The sequence below is a fragment of the Fragaria vesca genome, linkage group LG4, assembly GCF_000184155.1.
Source record: "Fragaria vesca subsp. vesca linkage group LG4, FraVesHawaii_1.0, whole genome shotgun sequence".
Taxonomy (NCBI): domain Eukaryota; kingdom Viridiplantae; phylum Streptophyta; class Magnoliopsida; order Rosales; family Rosaceae; genus Fragaria; species Fragaria vesca.
The window spans coordinates 7,756,313-7,777,217 of NC_020494.1; the positions used below are offsets into that span (position 1 = coordinate 7,756,313).

At 38.1% G+C, this 20,905-nt stretch overlaps 4 protein-coding genes across 4 annotated transcripts; 2 read left to right on the forward strand and 2 right to left on the reverse strand.

The window, feature by feature from the left end:
* The first annotated feature begins 75 nt into the window (after nt 1-75).
* Nucleotides 76-5,730, forward strand: LOC101310887 (tryptophan--tRNA ligase, cytoplasmic-like). Its single transcript, XM_004296648.1, has 12 exons — nt 76-448; nt 513-632; nt 1,135-1,320; nt 1,844-1,895; nt 2,025-2,090; nt 2,490-2,576; nt 2,971-3,063; nt 3,780-3,860; nt 4,501-4,572; nt 4,722-4,790; nt 4,923-5,033; nt 5,435-5,730. Exons 1-12 carry the CDS (start codon nt 240-242, stop codon nt 5,483-5,485), a joined length of 1,197 nt encoding a protein of 398 aa, XP_004296696.1. The 5' UTR covers nt 76-239; the 3' UTR covers nt 5,486-5,730.
* Nucleotides 5,731-9,372: 3,642 nt separating this feature from the next.
* LOC101311178 (periplasmic beta-glucosidase-like) lies at nt 9,373-12,961 on the reverse strand. Its single transcript, XM_004296649.1, has 9 exons — nt 12,793-12,961; nt 12,506-12,710; nt 12,130-12,220; nt 11,768-11,913; nt 11,158-11,401; nt 10,820-10,924; nt 10,549-10,731; nt 10,262-10,463; nt 9,373-9,932 (listed from the first exon to the last, which is right to left on the reverse strand). Exons 1-9 carry the CDS (start codon nt 12,959-12,961, stop codon nt 9,421-9,423), a joined length of 1,857 nt encoding a protein of 618 aa, XP_004296697.1. The 3' UTR covers nt 9,373-9,420.
* Nucleotides 12,962-15,166: 2,205 nt separating this feature from the next.
* Nucleotides 15,167-17,399, reverse strand: LOC101311465 (chitinase-like protein 1-like). The gene is made up of 3 exons (XM_004296650.1): nt 16,906-17,399; nt 16,303-16,462; nt 15,167-15,910 (listed from the first exon to the last, which is right to left on the reverse strand). Exons 1-3 carry the CDS (start codon nt 17,306-17,308, stop codon nt 15,502-15,504), a joined length of 972 nt encoding a protein of 323 aa, XP_004296698.1. The 5' UTR covers nt 17,309-17,399; the 3' UTR covers nt 15,167-15,501.
* Nucleotides 17,400-19,790: 2,391 nt separating this feature from the next.
* Nucleotides 19,791-20,413, forward strand: LOC101312045 (putative lipid-transfer protein DIR1-like). Its single transcript, XM_004296652.1, has one exon. It carries the CDS (start codon nt 19,955-19,957, stop codon nt 20,267-20,269), a length of 315 nt encoding a protein of 104 aa, XP_004296700.1. The 5' UTR covers nt 19,791-19,954; the 3' UTR covers nt 20,270-20,413.
* Nucleotides 20,414-20,905: the final 492 nt, after the last annotated feature.

Consider the following 20,905-nt stretch of genomic DNA (forward strand, 5'->3'; position numbering starts at 1 on the left):
ATATTAAAATAAATTAAAATTAGTCAAGATATAAATCACGATGATTAATATTAGACATTTTAAAACCACAAAAACAAACATAGTTATGACCTAAAACCACGAAGATTATTTATAACTTTTAGCCTTAAAATTATGACTAGAAAGAAATTGGGAGTAGACTAGAATTTGAGAGTAGATAAATTTTGTGTTTAGGTCAAGGCCGGAGTGGAACTCTCTGACTGTCTGAGACCTCAGTGCAAATGGAGACAAAGCAAAACGGAGAAGAAGAGCAGCAGATTGTGAATCCATGGAAGGTGGAGGCCAAAGAAGGCGGCAAAATCGACTACGACAAGCTCATAGACCAGTTCGGTTGCCAGCGTATCGATCAATCTCTCGTCGACCGCGTCCGCCGTCTCACCTCCCGCCCTCCCCACGTCTTCCTCCGCCGCGACGTCTTCTTCGCCCACCGGTCTGCTCTCTCTCTAATTTCTAGGGTTTGTTTGTTTGGGATCCTGAATGTGTGTGATTTGCAGGGACTTGAATGAGATTCTGGACGCGTATGAGAGAGGAGACAAGTTTTATCTCTACACTGGAAGAGGACCTTCCTCTGAGGCTTTGCATTTGGGGCATCTCATCCCCTTCATGTTCACTAAGTAAGTAAATGCTTTCGCTGAGATGAATTTCAAGTCATTGTTTGGAATTGGAATCGTTTGTCAGTTATATATGCTTTGCTTTGGTAGTTCGATTGTCGATTTATGCTCTAGGTGTTTAAAGATGGAAGCAAAATGAAATTTATCTTTTGGGAGCATTGGATGAGAATGAAATTCTACATCTTTTGAGGGATTACACGGAAGCTTTTGCTGGACATTAATAGAGCTCAACATTGCAACTAGAAAGTAATAGTATGGAGCGGGATTGGATGATACGCGTTGTTTGATATTTTGGCTGTCAATTTTTGCTGTAGGTGTTAAGAGATGGGTGAAAAGAGTATTACAAGATCTTTCAATCTCTCTAGAGATTTTATGATCCTTGGTGTCGTTTTTTCTTTTTATTTTTATTGGATTTTTTTGTGGCCGGCATGCTGTGAAGTGAATTTGTTAGGGAGAATTATAGGTGAACTTACTAACCAACTAAGCTGTGTGATTTTGTTTGCAGATATTTGCAGGATGCCTTCAAGGTCCCGCTGGTTATACAACTTACAGATGATGAGAAATGTATGTGGAAGAATATTAGTGTGGAGGAAAGCCAGAGGCTTGCGAGGGAAAATGCCAAAGACATCATTGCCTGTGGTTTTGATGTGACACGAACCTTTATATTTTCCGATTTCGATTATGTCGGTGGGTAAGTAACTATTCTTTTAACACTTGACAACATATTGAAAACAGTAGATCCCAAAGTTGAGGGAAGTCTTAAAATGAAATCTTATTTCTTTCATGTTGAAATGTCTGAGATTATTCTCTCAGAATTTTACTAAACTGTGTTGTCCGAGCCTTTTTTTACTTGGCTGCCCATACTAGGAGAATTTGAGATTTCGGGATTTCTGTAAAATCCTTTAGTTGTTGATTAGGACAATATTACTGATGTGCACATTAAAATACTCAGAATGTTAATAAGTTAAGTTGATAAGCCTCATGACTGTTAAACTTGGCCACTCTGCCAATCACTTTATCAACAACCACTAAGATTTCGTAAAAATTTATTCACTGCATTAATCTTGGTAAGCTTCAGTAATGACTGCAAAACCTTCTCTCGTTTTTTCTTCCCAACCTGACAGGAGTTTGATTCACATGAACATTTTTGAATATGTGTTTGTGCACGCGTGACATCAGTTGCTCACTGGTTTTGTATCTAATTTCCTGTGCAGTGCTTTCTACAAGAACATGGTAAAGGTTGGGAAGTGCGTCACTTATAATAAGGTGATTACAATATTAGACCCCTTGGACTGTTATTTGCTTTTTTAACTTTTCTTCTAGTAATATGTATTTTGTATACCTTATTGTTCGAGATTTAGTACTCATTTTGTGAGGTTGAAATCTAATATGCAGGTGGTTGGCATATTTGGTTTTACTGGCGAAGATCACATTGGAAAAGTTAGTTTTCCACCGGTACAGGTAATTATCCTTGGCTACATATGACTGAAGCTAGTATCATTTGATTTATGAAAAAAATTACGAGTTGTTCCTGATTAGTTCCAGGAAACGAGTGAAGCAAAATGTATCGGTTTTTATACTTAACTGAAACATGTGCTCTGTTTTTATGATTGCTTTTGACTTCTTGATTTGCTGCCAATCAATAATGCTTTCACTAGTAAACAGCTTTTGTATTTGATAATAGAATAAAGAAAAAACAACTTATGTTAGTTCAAGTCTAAGCTCCAAGAATGTATTTCTCTTCAACTGCTATTTGTTGTTCAATATTTATTATGTGACTATCTGTGTGTAAGGTAACATGGATCTCAAGCTTTTGTTGGCATAAAGAGATTCAATATTTTTTGTCATGTGCCAATGCAGGCAGTACCATCATTTCCAAGTTCTTTTCCACATCTGTTCTCTGGTCAAGATAATCTTCGGTGCTTAATACCCTGTGCGATTGACCAGGTAAAAATGTTGAGGATAATTCTCATAGCTGGAAATCAAAAGTTTATATTTGTATGTATGATACGACCATGATAAATGCGTATGGTAAATCCATAATAGCTTTATGTTGCAATTTCTTGTACTTTTCATAAAACGTATTATGGAAGTTGCTGGAAAGCTTCTTCCTCGTATATTGAAAGTGAGATTTGTAGGGGCAGTGTTTCTTTTTCTGGCTAGATATTTAGGCAACCATCTAATCTTAAATTGCGACTCCCTTGCTAAGATTTAATATGATGGCTATGAATATCAGTTTAGATAATTTTTCAGCTTCTGCATTTAAGTTATTGGGTGAAAGTTGATTATCTTCTTTTTTTTATACTAATAAGTTACCTCTTCTGTTTGTGTATCTGTCCAGGATCCTTATTTTAGGATGACCCGGGATGTCGCTCCACGCATCGGATATCACAAGCCTGCTTTAATAGAATCTTTATTCTTCCCTGCCCTCCAGGTATATGGTGATCTTCAGAAATTACTGTTCTTTGAGTTGTTAGATTTGTATTGATGGAGAGTATAACTGTCTGTGTTTTACTTCACTGAAACTGCTTTTGGTCCAGATCTATCAACTGGCTTTTGGTCAGTTGTTATGGTGAGGGAACTGAATTTGATGCTTGCAGATTCATTGAAATCTTAATGTGGATTGTGTAGAATCTTGTGTATTGCGCACTCAAAATGAACAACAATATACCATTTGTTGTATACAAAGTAAAAGGACCATTATCACTTAAAGAAAAGTTCATTATTGCATGCAGTATTCATGTGATAGTACTCAAGTATGCGTCTTGATGATAAGATTTCATCGTAGTGTTATGGTAGACAAAGATGAGTATAGCAAATTATGAAGGGAAACTGGTGGTATATAAATTAAAGGGGACCAGTTGGGCTTCTAATGTAATGAGCTAACTCATCTCAAGTCTCTCTCTCTCTTCCTCCCTCCCTCCCTCTACACAGCCCCTTATATTTATATACCTATGTTTCCTTCCTGAGTTTTCACTGCAAATGTGCTGTATATGATATCCTCTAAGTATTATTGTTCATTTACCTCATGTGTCTTATTCTTTCCTGGATGTTATTCAGTTCATTCAAGTATGTTGATTCATACGGCTTGTGTTTAATACCTATTGAAGTCATTGCTGATTGTATTTGTGGAATGTGGATTCTTACCAGGGAGAAACAGGGAAAATGTCGGCTAGTGATCCGAATTCCGCCATCTATGTAACTGATTCCGCAAAGGATATTAAGAGCAAGGTGCATATATGACCTTGTCTTATCTTTTTCTAAACAACAATTTTGTTTACGTTATTAGGTGGACAAAAGATGGTGTACAACATGCCTCTATTCTTTCACTTCTGAATTGTTCAATATTGTTAGTTTGACTGTTTGAGAAAGTTTTTCCAAAATTTTGTGTGCTTTTGCTTTGTTGCAACACTGATGCTGATTAGGGCTGCAGGCTGCTTATATTGTTTAAGCACTTGTCAATATCAATGCTCATATTTGGAGTAACATGTATGTCCAAGTTCAGAGCAGTGCAGCAACTTAGTAAAAATACTGTAATACTATCATTGATGCATGTCTATAAGTGGAATTTAATATACTCAACATGGTTCTATTTCTTTGGATGTGTGTCCTCATCTTCTCAAGCCAAAATCACCTTATCTTTTCTTAGATTCTCCATTGCCAAACCCTAGGCTCGTGTCTGGTGTACGTTTTCTTTGCTTCTAGGTAAAAATAGAACATATATTGGAGTCCCCTAAGTTTTACGGTGCCAAACATGAGCTTACAATCCAAATGACCAAAAGCTCTTCAACATTAGAAAATTGATGTACATGCAGACATGCTTTTTTGGCAAATTATATATCTGCTAAGAAATTTTTATGGATTTCTGCAGATAAAAAAGTTTGCTTTTTCTGGGGGGCAAGATACAATAGAGAAACACAGAGAGTTGGGAGCAGATCTCGAGGTATTGGGATTGTCTTGCACGCTATTAATATAATTTGTCCTCAAAATAGCTACGGGATATGCTATTTGTTGCTTAATTACATCTTATCATGAATTAGTTGGTAATGCATACTAACTGAGAAATGTTTTTGTTGTATGGACATTAATCAGGTAGACATACCATATAAATATCTGAAATTTTTTCTGGATGATGACATTGAGCTCGCTCATATAGGAAAGGTGAGATAGCTGACCCTTACAAACTTGATTCATTTTCATCACTATTTTTGTTTCTGCAAGGATTTTGTATTTAACCTTAGCATTCTGCTTTTTTGTTTTAATAACATTTGCTTTTGCTTTGGGCGCTATTAGGAGTATGGTGCAGGTCGAATGTTGACAGGGGAAGTGAAGCAGAGGCTCATTCAAGTTTTGACAGAAATTGTGGAGAGACATCGTAGGGCTAGAGCTGCTGTCACTGATGAGGTAATTAATTATCTTCCTATCAGCAGTTTCCAGAATGTTGATGAATTTTGAATGATTTACCGATCCCCCAGTTATAGTTATGACATTGGGAAATGAGAACTAAGCATTTACGTTCAAAGATAAGTAATTTGAAGCGGGTAGCTGTTTCTGTACATTCTCATTGTGTGACATTTCTATGCATTAGCGCCTACATCAAGATTGTTGTGAATTATAGCATGTCTGATTTCCAACTCATTTGCATCATTTAGCTGTGCAAGTAATGGGAGCATGTGGTTCCTTTTTTTTTTTTTTTTTTTTTTTTCTGGATATGCTGAAATGGTTGTGAAATGCTGTTGATTATAAATCTTGAAATTGAAATGAAGGATATCTGTTACAACTTGCATCATGTTTTCTTCTCTCAGATGGTGGACGCGTTCATGGCAGTGAGGCCTCTCCCAAATATGTTCAACTAAAGTTGAGGACAGTAACACTCGCAATCCTTGGATGAAGCACTGGCTTTGTCTGGTGATACAATTTCAGCCTTTAGTTAGATAAAGAATTTTCATTTTTGATGGCATTTATGTCAACCACTATATTCTTGTGAGTTAGCAAAACTGAATGCAAGATGAACACCATTGTTTAAAGGCTAACATTGTATGACAGATTCACAGTGAACCCCCTTCCACTGGAGTAGTTTCAAACAAGTTTGCATGGTTACATGTGATAATCACCCCATCTGGCAAGATCAAATTGCACATGAGGTTCCGCATTTCCTAGGCCATGTTTGAGTGAGAATGAGACTACTGCACCCCAAATTTAACTTCATCTAAATTATCTCTGAATTTTTCCTTTGAAAAGATCAAATACCATTGGACTCTGACAAAACAGTTTAGGATTTGAGGTCCTTTTCTGTTGGAAATGTTTCTGAACCTTTTGTTTTTTTGCCATTTTGGGGTTCCTACTTGCAATTTACAAACCATTTACAAAGTTCTATTATGTCTCCAAACTACAAATAAATCATACAGATGAGTAGTCTACTACATAGTGAGCCATTGAATAGCTAATACATACCAAAACTTTCAGCTTTCAAAGTCTAGCACATAAAAAAAGTTGGTTACAAACCACATAGTAATAACACAGAAACAGGGCGCAGAAAATGGCAATGAATAAGGTTGGGCTGGGCATGGGACGGGATAAATCTTAGGGCTGAGCGTGAGACGAGATGGAACGGGATTATGCTAATCCCACGTCCTGTCCCGTGTGCAATGCCGTACATTGCACACGGGACTGGGACGGGCCTTGCGTTTTGAAATTTGATCCCGACCAAGTCCCATCCCGGACGGGATCGGGACGGGACTGATCCCAGCCATCCCGCCCAATTCCAAAACTGAAGAAAAAATATATCCTGATTGCCTTCTAGCCTTCTAGGTTTAATTCAAAAACCCAATATGCCAAAATCCTACCTTGTTCTACATCAGAAACACAACTTCACCAGTACATAACATTTATAAATTCATATTGCATCATTACATCCATAATAGCCAATGCATTACAAGTTCACACACAAGAAAGTACTGTAACAATTTGCTTTTGCCATACTTTCGCACCATATGCAGACTATCAATAAAATTACCCAGAAGGAAGTAATTTCATCTTACCCAATATCAAACCTAAGAACAATTTCTTCTTTCCCGTAACCATATTCTCAGAAGAAAAAAAAAAAATCAACAGACCAAAACCAAACTGATCTTGATTAGTTTCTGACCAAACCCAGATCAAATTACTAATCACCAACGATCCCAAACAAGATCACCAGACCTTGCTGTACCTTATCGTAGCTCGCCGCTATCAACCTCAGAACAGAGTGAGATTTCAGACAAAAGATTCAGAGAAATTTAATTCGCCGAAGAAGATGAAGAGCCCGAACCTATCAAAGGTCGTACTGCCATCGTCGTCATCTGCTTTGGCCGACACAAGTCCCGTCGACTTCTGATCGCAGCAGCTTCAACGTTACAAGGCAGTAGCAGAGTCCCATATGAGGGGAAGAGCAGAAGAAGAACGATCGAGGGTTTGAGATTTCAAGTTCGCATCTTCGATTTGGGGTTTGGATGGATCAATGTTAAGAGCAATTTGCCGATTTGGGTCTCGCATTTTGGGATGAAGAGTGAGAGGCTACTGTGATTATTCAAATGAGATGAGATGAGGTTAGGATTAGGGTCTGAAATTAACAGGTGAGATGAAATCATCTAAAGAAAACAACGGCTGAGATTGAGGTTAGGATTAGGGTCTGAAATTAACAGGTGAGATGAAATCATCTAAAGAAAACAACGGCTGAGATTGCTCTTTATTAATACACGGATGGGACAGGCCTGACGGGCCTCAAACTTTCGGTCCGACGGCCCGTACCGTGTTTTATCTAACGGGACAAGATGGAACGAGACTAGTGTTTTTAGTCTTAGATCCCGTCCCGTCCCGTTAAATTTCGGGATAGGACCGGGATGGGATCGGGATTTCGGTTTTTTATGCCCAGTCTTAATAAATCTAATCTCACGGCCTGTCCCGGACAATGAAATCGGGATGGGATGGGACGGGCTTTGCGTTTTTTAGACTTCATCTCACCCGGGCCCTATCCCGGTTGGGACGGGACAGGATGGGCCCAATCCTGGATAAAAAAAGTTGAAAATAAACTTGTAAGCAAAAGAAAGAGTTTCATAGTTTTATAGTGCTCTTTACTCTATTATGTATTAACCAATACTTGTAAATACATGGTGTAACAAGAGAGTTTATACTACTTACTTTCTCTAAACTTGTCATTAGTCATCACCACTAAGGTGCAATAAGAGAGTCTATAACAATCAACAAATTAAAGTATAAAACATCACTATTATTGAATTGGTGACAACCTAGTAACTTAAAGAAGAAAAAAAAGCTAAGATCAAAACACTTAAATGAAATGTTTAAATCATATCTTAATCAATAAAAAATCAATCATTATAATAGTCGGGATGAGATGTGCCTAAACGGGACTTGAATTATCCGTCCCGTGTCCCGTCTCGGTAAATTTCGGGACGGGTTCGGGATTACGGTTTTTTATGCCCATCCCTAGAATAAGGAGAATATTATCAAGTATTATAAGTAATGACAATCCCTATCCTTATTCATTATTCAAGCCAATTGCATTACTTGATCCCTTCCATTTTGGTCTACTAAAGATTACCATTCAGAAAACAGAACTCCGAGTTTTTTTTTTTTTTTTTTTTTTTTTTTCCTTTTGATTGTAAATTGTATATGTAGCTAAAACTAGCTGCTGCTTGTGAAGTATGTAAGGAGATTAAACGCAATGGAGGTCATACAGAATTTGAGGAAACAAGCTCGTCACTATGATAGTGGAGGATGATAACATCACTGTGATTGGGGTGCATGGAAGAGGAGGCGTTGGCAAGACAACCATGGTGAAACATGTCAGTATGTAAACTTCAAAGGATGTGCTTTTCACTTACAAACTTTGGTTAGTTGTATCCCAAAGCACTTATTCGCACACAAAACAAAAAAAAAAAAAAAAACGTAAAAAAGGACTCGTTCGCAGGTCTAGTTGGAATTGAAATGGTGGACACAGAAGTTAGAAGAAACAGAAGAATTAAGAGTGGATCCTAATTGAAAATGGGATCCTTATAATCTTGGACTACATTTGGGAGAGAATGTGTCAAGCATTAATATTTCTGCTCAGAGTGAGCTTCAATGATGCAATTTCAAAGTCCTACTCACTAAGGATAATGAATGTCTGCCACGCTATGGGGTGCCAAGCACTGATCCCTCTCAATAGTTCTTCCTCTGGTAGATTCTTGGATTTATTCATGAACCCTTCAGGAAAGTCTTTTCATAAATCTACCATTTCCTATGATGAAGCAAGGCAGGTAGCTAGAGAATGGGATGGGGTCTCCCAAATGCACTGAAAAAAGCTGCAACGGCACTTGGATATCTCTAGGCTCACCGCTCAGAAACGAAATAATTTGGAATAGAATGTAGAATCTCCCTAACTAAATGCAGTTCAACCTGTCAACCCTAAAGATGAGAGACACTTTCAAAAGAATAAAGCTATGATACCTTGAGATCTGATGATGCTTGGTCATTCTTCTTGCTTTGCTGCATGTTCCCGGAAGATCATGATTTACCAATTGAAGAATTGCTGAAGTATGGAGTGGAAAGGCTTTCTTAAATATTCTGACACAACTCAAAAAGCCAGACACAGCACAGCACATTCTGTGTTCACATACATCAAGGGAAAGAAACAAAGAAACAGATGCCCACAGAAAAGAGACATTAATTCAAAGACAGCCGCTTTGCACTCTTGCTTAATCATCTTAAACAGATTCCAGAAACTTGGTCTACTCAGAGCTTGAGAACAACCTCATTCATCAAAACCTGTTTGGTGTATAATTTTCTCCGTATTGCATGTCAATCCAAACCCAAGAGGATATAAAGGTTCATATGAGTTGCTTCCAGCATCCAATGGGAGCTGTTCCACACTTTTAAACCATGTCACCGGTAGCTTGCCCTCGAAGTTATAATCTCCAAAGATAACATCTGCAATTCCCTCTCCTTCACTACCAGGCAACCAAGCAGAAACAAGAGCATCCATCTTATCCAAGAGACTTGGCTGTACAGTTAAAGGTCTTCCAGATATCAGAATCACCAATGTGGGGATTCTTTCAGCAACTGAGGTTATAATATCATCTCCATCAAAAGGAATCACAAGCTCCGAGTTGTCGCCCTTGCATTCGGCATATGAACCTTCACCGATGGCAACAATTGCAAAAGAGATGTCATTACGTGCTAGGGTGTCGGTTGATGGAAGCTGCTCATGAATTATTTCTGTTTTGTGTCCAACTGCTTTCTTGATAGCTTCCAAGATGGTTGTGCCTAAAAATGTAAATATAAACATGAAAATTTACAATTTGTGTAGCTTTTGTTATCTGTAAAAAGTTCAGTCTAACTACAAATATTGATGAAAAATAGAAGAATATATCCAGGAGAAAACCATTTTTCTTTGACTAAAAAATTTCACCCCAGAAAACTTCGGTGTAGAGTTACTACAGAGCTGACATGATTTAAGGAGTAACAACTCGAAATGGAAAACTTACTGTAAAATCTAACTCAGAGCTGACATTGAACAAATGTCATATTATTACAAACATAAAAATTGTAGCCTTATCAATTATTAAAATCTGGGGCAAGTATATATTACATACCAATGGTGAATCTGCCGCTTAATCCCGCCTTAGTAACTGTCCATCCTCCGCACTGATATCCAAGATCATCAGCATGTGTTCCGGTAACCAGTATTCTTTTGGCTTTTCTATCTAATGGAAGAAAAGGTTTTCTTGGCTCCTTTCCATTCTTCAACAGAACCAACGACTTGCGAACAGCTTCGCGTGCCAGATCCCTGTGCAGCTGCATTATAATGATAAGCTGCATATCAGATATTAAATTGTCTGAGGTCAATATAAGAAAGGATATGTGTGCATTATATGTTTACCTTACAACCAACTTTGTCCAGCAAAGATCTATCAGAAAAGGGATGTTCAAAAAGACCAGCAACAAACTTCACTCTCAGTATTCTCTCAACAGCATCATCTATCCTGGACATTGGTATCTCCCCATGTTCCACCAGATTTACTAAATCATCCACAAAATTTTTAAATCTGAAAGGCACCATAACCTGCATATCTTCTCAATTAGACAAATTAACTAAAAATCAACGAAAGCAATGAATAGTATGGCTTTAAAAATTCTAATTCAATATCTACCATGTCAATTCCTGCATTGATGGCAGATAAAACGCTGAAACGGTAGTTTGATCCTTGAGGCTCGCTAATTGTTTCATGTCCATCCCAGTCAGAAATCACAATTCCCTGTAGCAGAGCATACATACCCTGATAAGAACTCATACGTAACGTGCAGTGTTTTCTATTATTGTCTAACTTTTGTTACTTACGCGTACTATTTGTATAACATCAAATAATACGGTTTTAGTTTGAAGTAAAGAACACTAAAGTTAGAAATACTGTCAGAAGTAATTTCTTGTACACGGCACGTGTGATTTCCTGTTCACCAAGAAAATAGTTCACATTATCTATTTGCTAACCTTGAATCCTAGCTTTCCTTTCAAGATTTCAGTAAGGAGAAAACGATCAGCATGTAGTCTATTTCCATTCCAGCTGGAATAAGATGCCATAATAGTGGAAACTCCTTGAGAAATGCAGTCCAGATATGGTGCCATATGAATCCTCTCCAAGTCATAATAAGATGATATGGTATTTCCCTCATTTACACCTTTTTGTGTGCCCCCATCTCCAACAAAATGCTTGGCACATGCAATAGTATTGTTTCTGGAATTAAAACAATGTAAGATTAATTAACGAATTCACACATGTAAGAGTATCTGAGTAAGTGATATGGAACTTGGATTGATATACAATATCAAAGTGTCAAGGGATGAACACGCTGTGAAAGATGACTTAGTACAGAAGAAGCTTGACCACATAACTTTACAGATATCGACCTTCTTGGTAGAAGTAGCAAAGTAGGGAGACCATTAAATTTGTTTCATAGCCCCAAAAAGTATTTGGTTTCTATATATTTTTCCCCTAATTAGCCTGACATAGTATTTGAAAATTCAATTTCCTAATTTTACCTTTCAAAGTTCAAACAAGATAGTTAATTGGCAAAAGTAGAATAAACAAGCAATCCTCTACCTTCCTTTTATAAAAGGGAAGCCATTTTCATGCCCTTGGGGTGCCTTCCCCTGTAAACCTGATATAATGGATGTCATCTTTCTAACAATTTCAGTGTCTTCGCTGTAACTCTCGTAGCATCTTCCCCACCTGGGATCTCTGCATACCTGTCAAAACTAATTCACTTAGTACAGCACTGATGATGTGATCACCACTCAAGTTCTACAACTATCACACCAGTACCAACTGCAATCTATTCAATCACAAGAAACATTGTTTGAAATGGCAACAAAATCTGATGACTGTAGTTCGAGTAAATGAACAGATAAACATAAATGAAACTCAGTAATAAGTATTAACTGATTACAATCACAATGACTCACAGCTACACAGGGAGCAAAAGTGTAGTGAATGCCACTAGCCCTGACTTCAAGAGCAGTGGCCTCACCAATCCTTCGAGCCAAATCCGCATCTCTGTCACATAGTTCTAACATTAGGGAAAAACGAGAAAAAAGTCTTGAAAATGGTTGGATAATATTTAATCAGACATTGAACGTTCCTTCTTTTGTATGGTATCAATACATACTACAAGAAAAAGATTGAAACAAAGAAAATGGAATTTATTGGACACCCTATTAACTTTCAGAGAACAGCATTATGACACGAATTCCATTTAATTTTTCTGTCATAACTCGGGATTCAAAGAACAAACTCGATTCTTTTCCCATGCTTCTTAGGAAAAGAGGGAAGAACACTAACCTGGTAGCCCCAAGACCAACATTGTGAGGAAATATAGTGGCACCATAGACACTATTGTTCCCATGAACCGCATCAATCCCATATATCAATGGAATCCGGAGCCGGGTTTCCAGTGCACACCTCTGAAATCCGTCAACCATATCGGCCCAGTCCGCCGATAAAGCCTTCTTAAACGGCTCACTTCCTGCACCACTGATTATGCTCCCTAGCGCAATATGAACAATACCATATATAGTCATCATCACTTGCATACCTAACCATACAGAGAGAAAGAGAGAGAAGTGTACCGATTGACAAGTCTTTAATGGCAAAAGGGGTGGCGACCTCACGCTCAATTTGGGTCATCTGCCCCACCTTCTCTTTCAAAGTCATGCGAGAAAGGAGGTCCTTGACTCGAGCTTCAATGGATTCATTTGGGTTTCTATATATGCAGTTCAACTCTTCAACTGTTTCCATCTTGAGCTACTACCTAGTGAGCTCTTCAGCTTCTTTAGCCTCAGTTCAAGAAATCCAAATGAAACATGGAGAAAGTTCACAACAGGGAAAAACTGCTAGTGTTGCGGTGGAGCTTATATATGAAATTCACAACTTCTAGTCACACCTTTTCATTATATATGTATTCTTTCAAGCATATAAAAGGTCACAAAGTAGAAAGTTGTACCAACCTAACGAAGAAATGGCACAGCCCAGCTATGGAACTGTGACATTGATATGATCTCTTGCTTTAGGCTGCACATTGGATATATAGTTAATTAGTTATGCTATAGCTTTCACGTTTTGATTATCTGGTAACTGTTTTATATGCCTGCTTAAAATTCTTTCAAAGTTGTTTTGTTGGGAGAATGATAAGGACATATGGAGCTCTGAGTTTCAGTAAGAAAGAAACAAATGAAGGATGATGCAATAGGTGCTTGATTAATTAGTCTCCATCTGGTGAAGCCCTGGCCTCCTTTACAGGTCTAAAGCGTCGCAATGCTCTCGGGTAAAGCCATTAGAATGTTTAAATATAAACAGCAAGTACTGTAATCATGGTAGACAAAGATTAATGCCAGCGAAAATTATGATAGTAAAGTATAAATTGGCGGGGGACAGTTTGGCTTCTCTTCTTATGTATTGAGCTAGCTTACTCTTCATAAGTCTGTCTCTCTTCCTCTCTCGCCCGGACTTGACATGAGGCTGAGGAGTCAGCCGACTCAAGGCCCAGAGTCATAAGGGGCCCAAAAAAAATTAACAAGTTTTCATTATATCCAGATCCTACTAGCACAGTAATTAAGCTCAACTTTTGTCAAATTAAAGGAAAATATTGACATGATGGCCCATACAAGTTCAATAAGTTATACATAATTATAGTATATCTTAAAATCCATTAAAGTCCATACGTAAGAAATTTGTTTTGTAAATAGGATTTATAATGTAAAATATGATTATTAAAATATTATCCAAATAGGATAACTAGAATATTTAGATATAAAATTACTAAAACATAGAGAGGTTTGGTAATCTCTACATATATTTGGATATTACATGAATATTTTCAGAAATTACATGTTGTTTGTTGTTTCAATTGTTGTTAGCTAGTTCCCGAAAATTTTTTATAAAGAAAATGCATTTCATAAAAATAAAAATAAAAAATGACACGAAATGCACATTAAGATTTGAGGGCCCAACTTTGAGAGTTCGACTCAGGTCTGAAAATCTCAGGTCCGGGCCTACGTCTCTCCCTCCCTCTCTGTTACCTTTTATTTATCTACCCATTTTTGCTTCCTGAATGTTTAGCAAAATGTTGTGTTGTATATGATATTGTCTGAATCAAGTGTTATTTGTTTTTTTACGGTTTTACCTTATGTAGTTATGTGTGTTATTCTTTCCTGTATGTTATTCAGTTCACACAAGCATGCTGATTTATACGGCTTGTGGTTAATGCCTATGAAGTCATTGCTAATTGTGTTTACGTTACGAGGATACTTGCTCATGACGTTGTCTTGGGTCTTTCCATACAACACTTTTGCTTACGGCCTGCAATGTTGTTAGTTTGAGAGAAGTTTTCCCAAATTTTGCATATTTTCGGCTTTTCGCTTTGTTTGCAACACTGATAGTGATGCTGATTGGGGCTGCCTGCTGCTTATATTGTTTGCGGTCCTTGTTTGCGCACTTGGCAATACCAATGCCCATATTAGGATTTAGGAGTAACATATATGTGCAAGATCAAAGCAGAGCTGCAACATAGTAAAACTACTGTATGTTATTATCATTGATGCATGTTTATTAAGTCAACAGTGTGAAGCTCAACACTGATGGTGCAGTTTCCTCTTCTGCTTAGCAACTTCTGGTTTTATTATCCAATATCATCTTGACGACTTGACATACCCGTCCTTCCTGGTGCCCGGTCCAGCACTTCCAGTGTTCCTGTTGCGTGCACTGCCCGTCAAAGATGGACTCCAAGCTGCTGTGCGGTTGAACTTGAAGTCTATTCTCATTGAAGGCGACCCTTCTGGTTATAGATTGCACCAACAGCTTTGATGTTCCCTGAAGGGTCAAGCCCCTGATCAGAGATTAAAGCCGTCGCTATTCAGTTTGACAACTTTGTTACAAATTAGTTGCTGTGAACACATTAGACCTCAAAAAAATAAGGAGGAACTTTCAAGTAACTGATACAAAACTGACAGGAAATTGGTTCATATATTACATTTTATAAATTACATGATCACACATTTCGACCTTGTAAAAGAATAAAAATAAAATGCATATAGCAGCAACAAACTATAACAACAAATAAGTACCATGTCGTGTATTCTCACCCATTTGTAGCTTCACACATCTACACTCCAAATAATCATATTAACATCTAGCTTGGACATCTTCATTTATTGATAGTTCATCTTGGGGAGAAAGGTCCTGGCTAGGCTAGGAAATTGATTTTGATTTTGACTGTAACATTTTTTATCTGAAACATAAGGGATGGGTGTGATAATGTAGGCTCTCGCACCACTTAGAGTTCAAGAAGATGCTTGGGTAATCGGATTAAATGCAAGCTGCTCAGCACAAGTTAGTACTTCATGAGGACCTGCTTCCTCACGACCAACACCCATAAGGTCAAGGTAATACTGGTAATGGGAAACGATGTTGTTCATGGCGTCAATGTCACCCTGGCCACAAACTCCATCCCCATATAAAACATTCATTGTTGTGCCAAATCCAGGAAACCGCTTGGACTCCGTATCATTCTTGGTGGGCTTCCAAGTGCCAACAAATGCTTCATGGGCTGAGGGTTGTGACTTCTTGATAGGAGTCATCCACCTCCATATTGCAGCCTGGAAGGCAAGAGTAGCATTCTGCTCAATATATTCTGGATGATTCAACAGATCAACCTTCAATGCTTCCCCAGCTGCACCGTAATTGTAGTTCCTAGGATGTGATCAGCAAGAGAAACTTCATAAGCATCATCAATTCAAATTTATAGTCTACAACTCCATAAGCTCTACTAGACTAGGTAAACTATAAAACTAATTGAAATGTAACTTAAGGACATTCTGTTTGACCTAGAGAACAGTCTGGTTTTCTCCAGGAGTACTGAAATATATGGCATTTAGCTTGTGGAGTTACTAGGCTAATCTAATGGCCTATGAGCATCTCAATGAACCGTTTCATCTATGAAAACTCTACTTGTAGGAATGAAAACCAAACCAGATCCTCTAATCCGTTATTAGGTCAGAAAAAAACGGTTGAGAAAAGCTGAATAGACTAAAAGAAATTCTACATTGTTCAATTATAGATAAAACAAAAGAAAGAACACAAACCAGTAAATAGGCAAAGCTCCGCGACCGTAGTATTCAGCTCCAGGAGTGCAAGGATATGTGTATTTGTAGAAGTCATCACAGTATGACTGCATGGGACTCATTTCCCTGTTATAGCAAAGTCCCCAGGCCAACGGTCCTCCAGTGGCCACACCGTAACCACCTAGGGTAATCACAATCGGATATGCACATATGAGATTCAACAACAGCTTACACTTGTTTACACAGTCTACAGTATTACACTTTAATCAAGTCATACCATTTGCTACGCATAACATATCGAATTTGTTGTCATATATAACTAGTTTTTCCACTCACAGCCGACAAAACATAACAAGTTCATGAAGTCAGGTATGTTAATCTTGTATCTAAGCAACCACTGTCCTACTCCTTAGCTTGTTATTGTCCTAAATCAAAATCATCATTTTCCTAAATTCTTTTAAAATCAATCAAATATGACCTTAAACCTAATCTTTTTCACAGACGACACATGAACAACAACAAAAACATAAGCATCTTTCTGCAACTATGTCGCAAGTAAACCACATTCACTTCAAAGATAACAAATTGGATCAAATAAAACCTGGGCAACTGAATGTGACTTACAAGAGGTCTTGCTGCCGACATGTCCGAGGAAAGCTGCGAGCTCCTTCATCTGCATAAGCTTCCCGCCGGTGGTGCAAAACCCCTGAGGCTGAAAAAGCGATGCGGCGAGAATAAAGGACTTGTAGTCCCAGAACCCAACGGCGTGAGCCACGGGCGCGTTCCGGTTGGAGAAAAGCTCCTCGAACTGGTAAGTCTGGAAGAAATCAGTGATGGTGAGATTGCAACAGTACTGAGACCATCCCTTACACTCCCACCCTTTGTCGCACACCTTCTTTCCTTTGACCTTCTTGACCAGCGCCGGCGTCGCCGAGACCTGGTCGTCGAAGGCGGCCTGCACGGAGGCTACGCTGAGGAGGACCACCACCGCGAGCGCGGCCGCGGAGACCAACGAAGAGGGCTTCATTGGGTGGAGGAGGAGAAATGCAGATCTGAGAGGAGGAGGGAATGTGATTTTTTTGGGGATGCTTTGTTTGTGTATGTGTGTGTTTGGGTTTTGGTTCGTCTCTAAAGGAAGGCGTGTGTGTGTGTTTGATGGTGTGTCATTTTCGGGTTAAATGGCGAGCAGGTTTGGGGGGAACGGACGGTGGGATGATGGGGTTGTGGGGTTGGGGAGGGGAATAGGTGTTCGATGTTTAAGACGGGAACCAGGCTGGAAATGTTTTGGAGGGGCTGACCACAGGAAGCTCCACCGACAGTGGCGAAGTGGTGGCGAAATGCCGATTCTGTCCATGAGACGTTACAAGAAATAAAAACAAAAAAGACCAAGGATCATTTGAAGCTACTAGAAGGATTATAAATAGTTAAATAGACATGCTAAGTCATGTACATGCATTCATCATGTTCCATTGTTAATTCTTGGAAAAACTAGATTACATCATTTGAACGAGAGTTACATGACATGATCGAGATTAATTAGTCAGCTATGAAGCTAACAAATGTCAAATGGTATCGCTCAAGTTCTAATTCTCACTTGGTCTATTTGGCATACTAGAAATAGGGTGGTCTTTCAACAATTAGTTCCCTCCCCTGCTCAAACCTTCTTTGGGGCTGTTACTATGGGAACTAATTATTGTAAGGCTAACCTAAAGTTCTATCATTCAAAAGTCTCTAAATATTTTCAGATCAAATGGATCGAATCTTCCAGATCCGAATCTGATTATAATCAACTTTGATGGATCTGTCAAGCAAAGTTCAGATTCTATAGGTTTTGTATTCAGAAATTCAGAAGGCAATCCTGTTTTTGTTGCTGCTAAGAAAATTGGTCTTGCTCAGTGTTTGTTGCTGAAGCTATAGCCCTTAGGGATGCTTTACATGCTGCTGAGTTCTACAATCTTTAGCAAATGTTGGTTGAAGGGAGACTCAAAGTGTTCTTCACAAAGTAGAGGTGCCTTGGAGAATCAAATCTCTTGTTAAGGATATTTGGAAGCTAGCTTCTTCTTTCTCTTTTGTTCAGTTTAGACATATATATCGAGAAGCTAACTTTGTAGCAGATAAGATTGCTAATTATGATCTTCAAGAACAGTCAGTTTCAGTTTGACACAACTGTCTCCCCCTTTCTATGTCCCAAGCATTCCATTTGGATAAGCTAGATGGAGGAGTATATAGAGGGTTTGTGTTGTAGTTTTTTTGTGTTTATTTCCGTTATAAAATAAAAATGTCAAATGATATCATTTCTATCGCTTATCGTTTACTTAGTGAGTGAAATTTGCACACCTTCGATCACAGTTCACACCCTAACTCACTTTTTAATTTAAGAATGTCAAAAATGTCACAATTTTTTCTATTCATATTGTCCAAGACAGACACATTTTTAACAATTAAAACTTGTGAATTGTAATTGAGGGCTCCTCTAGGTATTACATCGGTGTTGTTGTGAGTCTAGCATGGGCTTTAGATCTTGTTTTTGTATTGTTTGTTTTACTATAATTTAATGGTCTCTCAATGTACTTTTAGCGCGTGATCCACAAAATCTAATAGTCATCGCTAATAGTCAGCTCGATCATGATATTCATAAAATCTAGCATAGATTAGGTGAGTGAAACACACATTCCTCATTTTACGGTTCACACTCAATATTTTCAATTTTAGCATCTTAATATCACATTTTTACAATCAACACTTCAAAAATTCAAAACATAAGATATTAAGAATAGATATATATATATATATATATATATATATATATATATATGAAATGCAAATTGTAAATAAAAATATGAATTATTGTAAAGTAAATAAGCACAACTTTACTTTATGTGAATTATTATAATGTGAATGCCAACTTTAATTCCCAATTAATGTCTCCTAAAAGTGTTGCGAAAAATGAATTCTAGATTTGTAGGAGAGTAAATAAGCAGATATATATGTTTGGTTGCAACTATATATATCATATTGTATAATTTCTGCCCCAATATTGGTCTTAACGCATAATACATATTTGGTCATGTACAAATCACTCCATTAATGTAGTTGGTAGGATGGACACAGAAGAAAAATACACAGCACCGACAAAACGAATGGACTTCTCTTCTGGTGCGTATACAAGGCTCTTTGAATTCATGGAGGTTAATGAATATAATTTATAGAAAAATACACCGTATAAGTTGGTATAAGATGAAAGACATCACAACTCAGAGCAGAACAAATATGCATGCCAAAGAAAAAAAATAATGCCAGACACCTCAAAAGTTAGATAACCTTCTCCCCAAGAAAGTGAAATTCCAAAAACCTATCTTAACCAACAGAAGAAGAAAGATAGAGAAGGAAGAAGAAAACAAGACAAGTAGGTTAATAGAGCATGATGGTTGATTGTTATCCAATACAAGACATCGTGTTGGAACTTACGCGATTTCATTGGTCCTATCATCTTCATGTTCTGCTTTACCAGAAGAGAATGGTAGCCCGTGACACCACAGAGCATGGCATGGGGCTCATATGATTGTGTTGCTCACGGGACTCCCTTCTTTCTTTCCCTATATAAACCACCATCTCCAGAACTACAGCCTCCAAACAGCAATCAGTCCAAAAGAACTTGTTCTTTCATATATCAATGGAGGCTGGTCGGAAGCTAGTCTTGGTCGTGGTGGCGGTGCTGGTGGTGGTTGCTTGCACGAATGTAGAGGTCTCTGATGCGCAGACCATTTGCAATGTGCCTCTGAATAACCTGATGTCCTGCAGGGCGGCCATAACAAGACCTAACCCTGCCAAGCCGAGCAAGGCCTGCTGCTCGGCGCTGTCGCTCGCCGACTTGGGGTGCCTCTGCTCGTACAAGAACTCCAACCTGTTGCCTTCCCTGGGGATTGACCCTGAACTTGCCATGCAGCTCCCTGGCAAGTGCAATCTTCCTCACCCTGCCAATTGCTAGAGATCAAGGCCCTTGGCTACAGCTACAGTACTGTCTGATGTAGCTAGATATAGCAGCTTAAGTTTAAATAAAGCTTATTTGTATCATTGTATCCATGACTAGATGGGATTAAGGTTGGAGTGAAATGCTTAATTAATTTTCTGAAAATTTGCGTTTCAGTTGTTCTAGCTGGTGGTGGTGGTTTATATATGATAGTTTTGTTTTGTTGTTCTAGGGCATGTAATGCAATAATTTACAAAATGCCGTTTCGGTTCATTGTTTACAGCTAGTGATATTATTCTCAGACTTACCTGTAGTTTAAGCCAACAAATTAACTAGTGTTAATGATGAGATGTAGTCATAAGGGGACTCCAAAAGGTTTATCCATTAGTCATGAGACTAGCTAGCTTTGAGAATGCAATACCATATGTTTCCTTTAGGGCTTTAGACAAACAGATCCTCTAATCAGTGTAATGTACTGATACAGCCTACGAAACATTCTTAGATAGAGCAGATTAATATAAATGTAAGAAAATTGAAGACACCCTACAAATAATTGTAAATTTTTTTAAACCCAAAGGCTCAGTCTAGCACAGTAATAGTGTACAAAAAGTTGCTTAACTTAAAAATCAAGTAAGAAAAAGTGTTTGGTGAAAT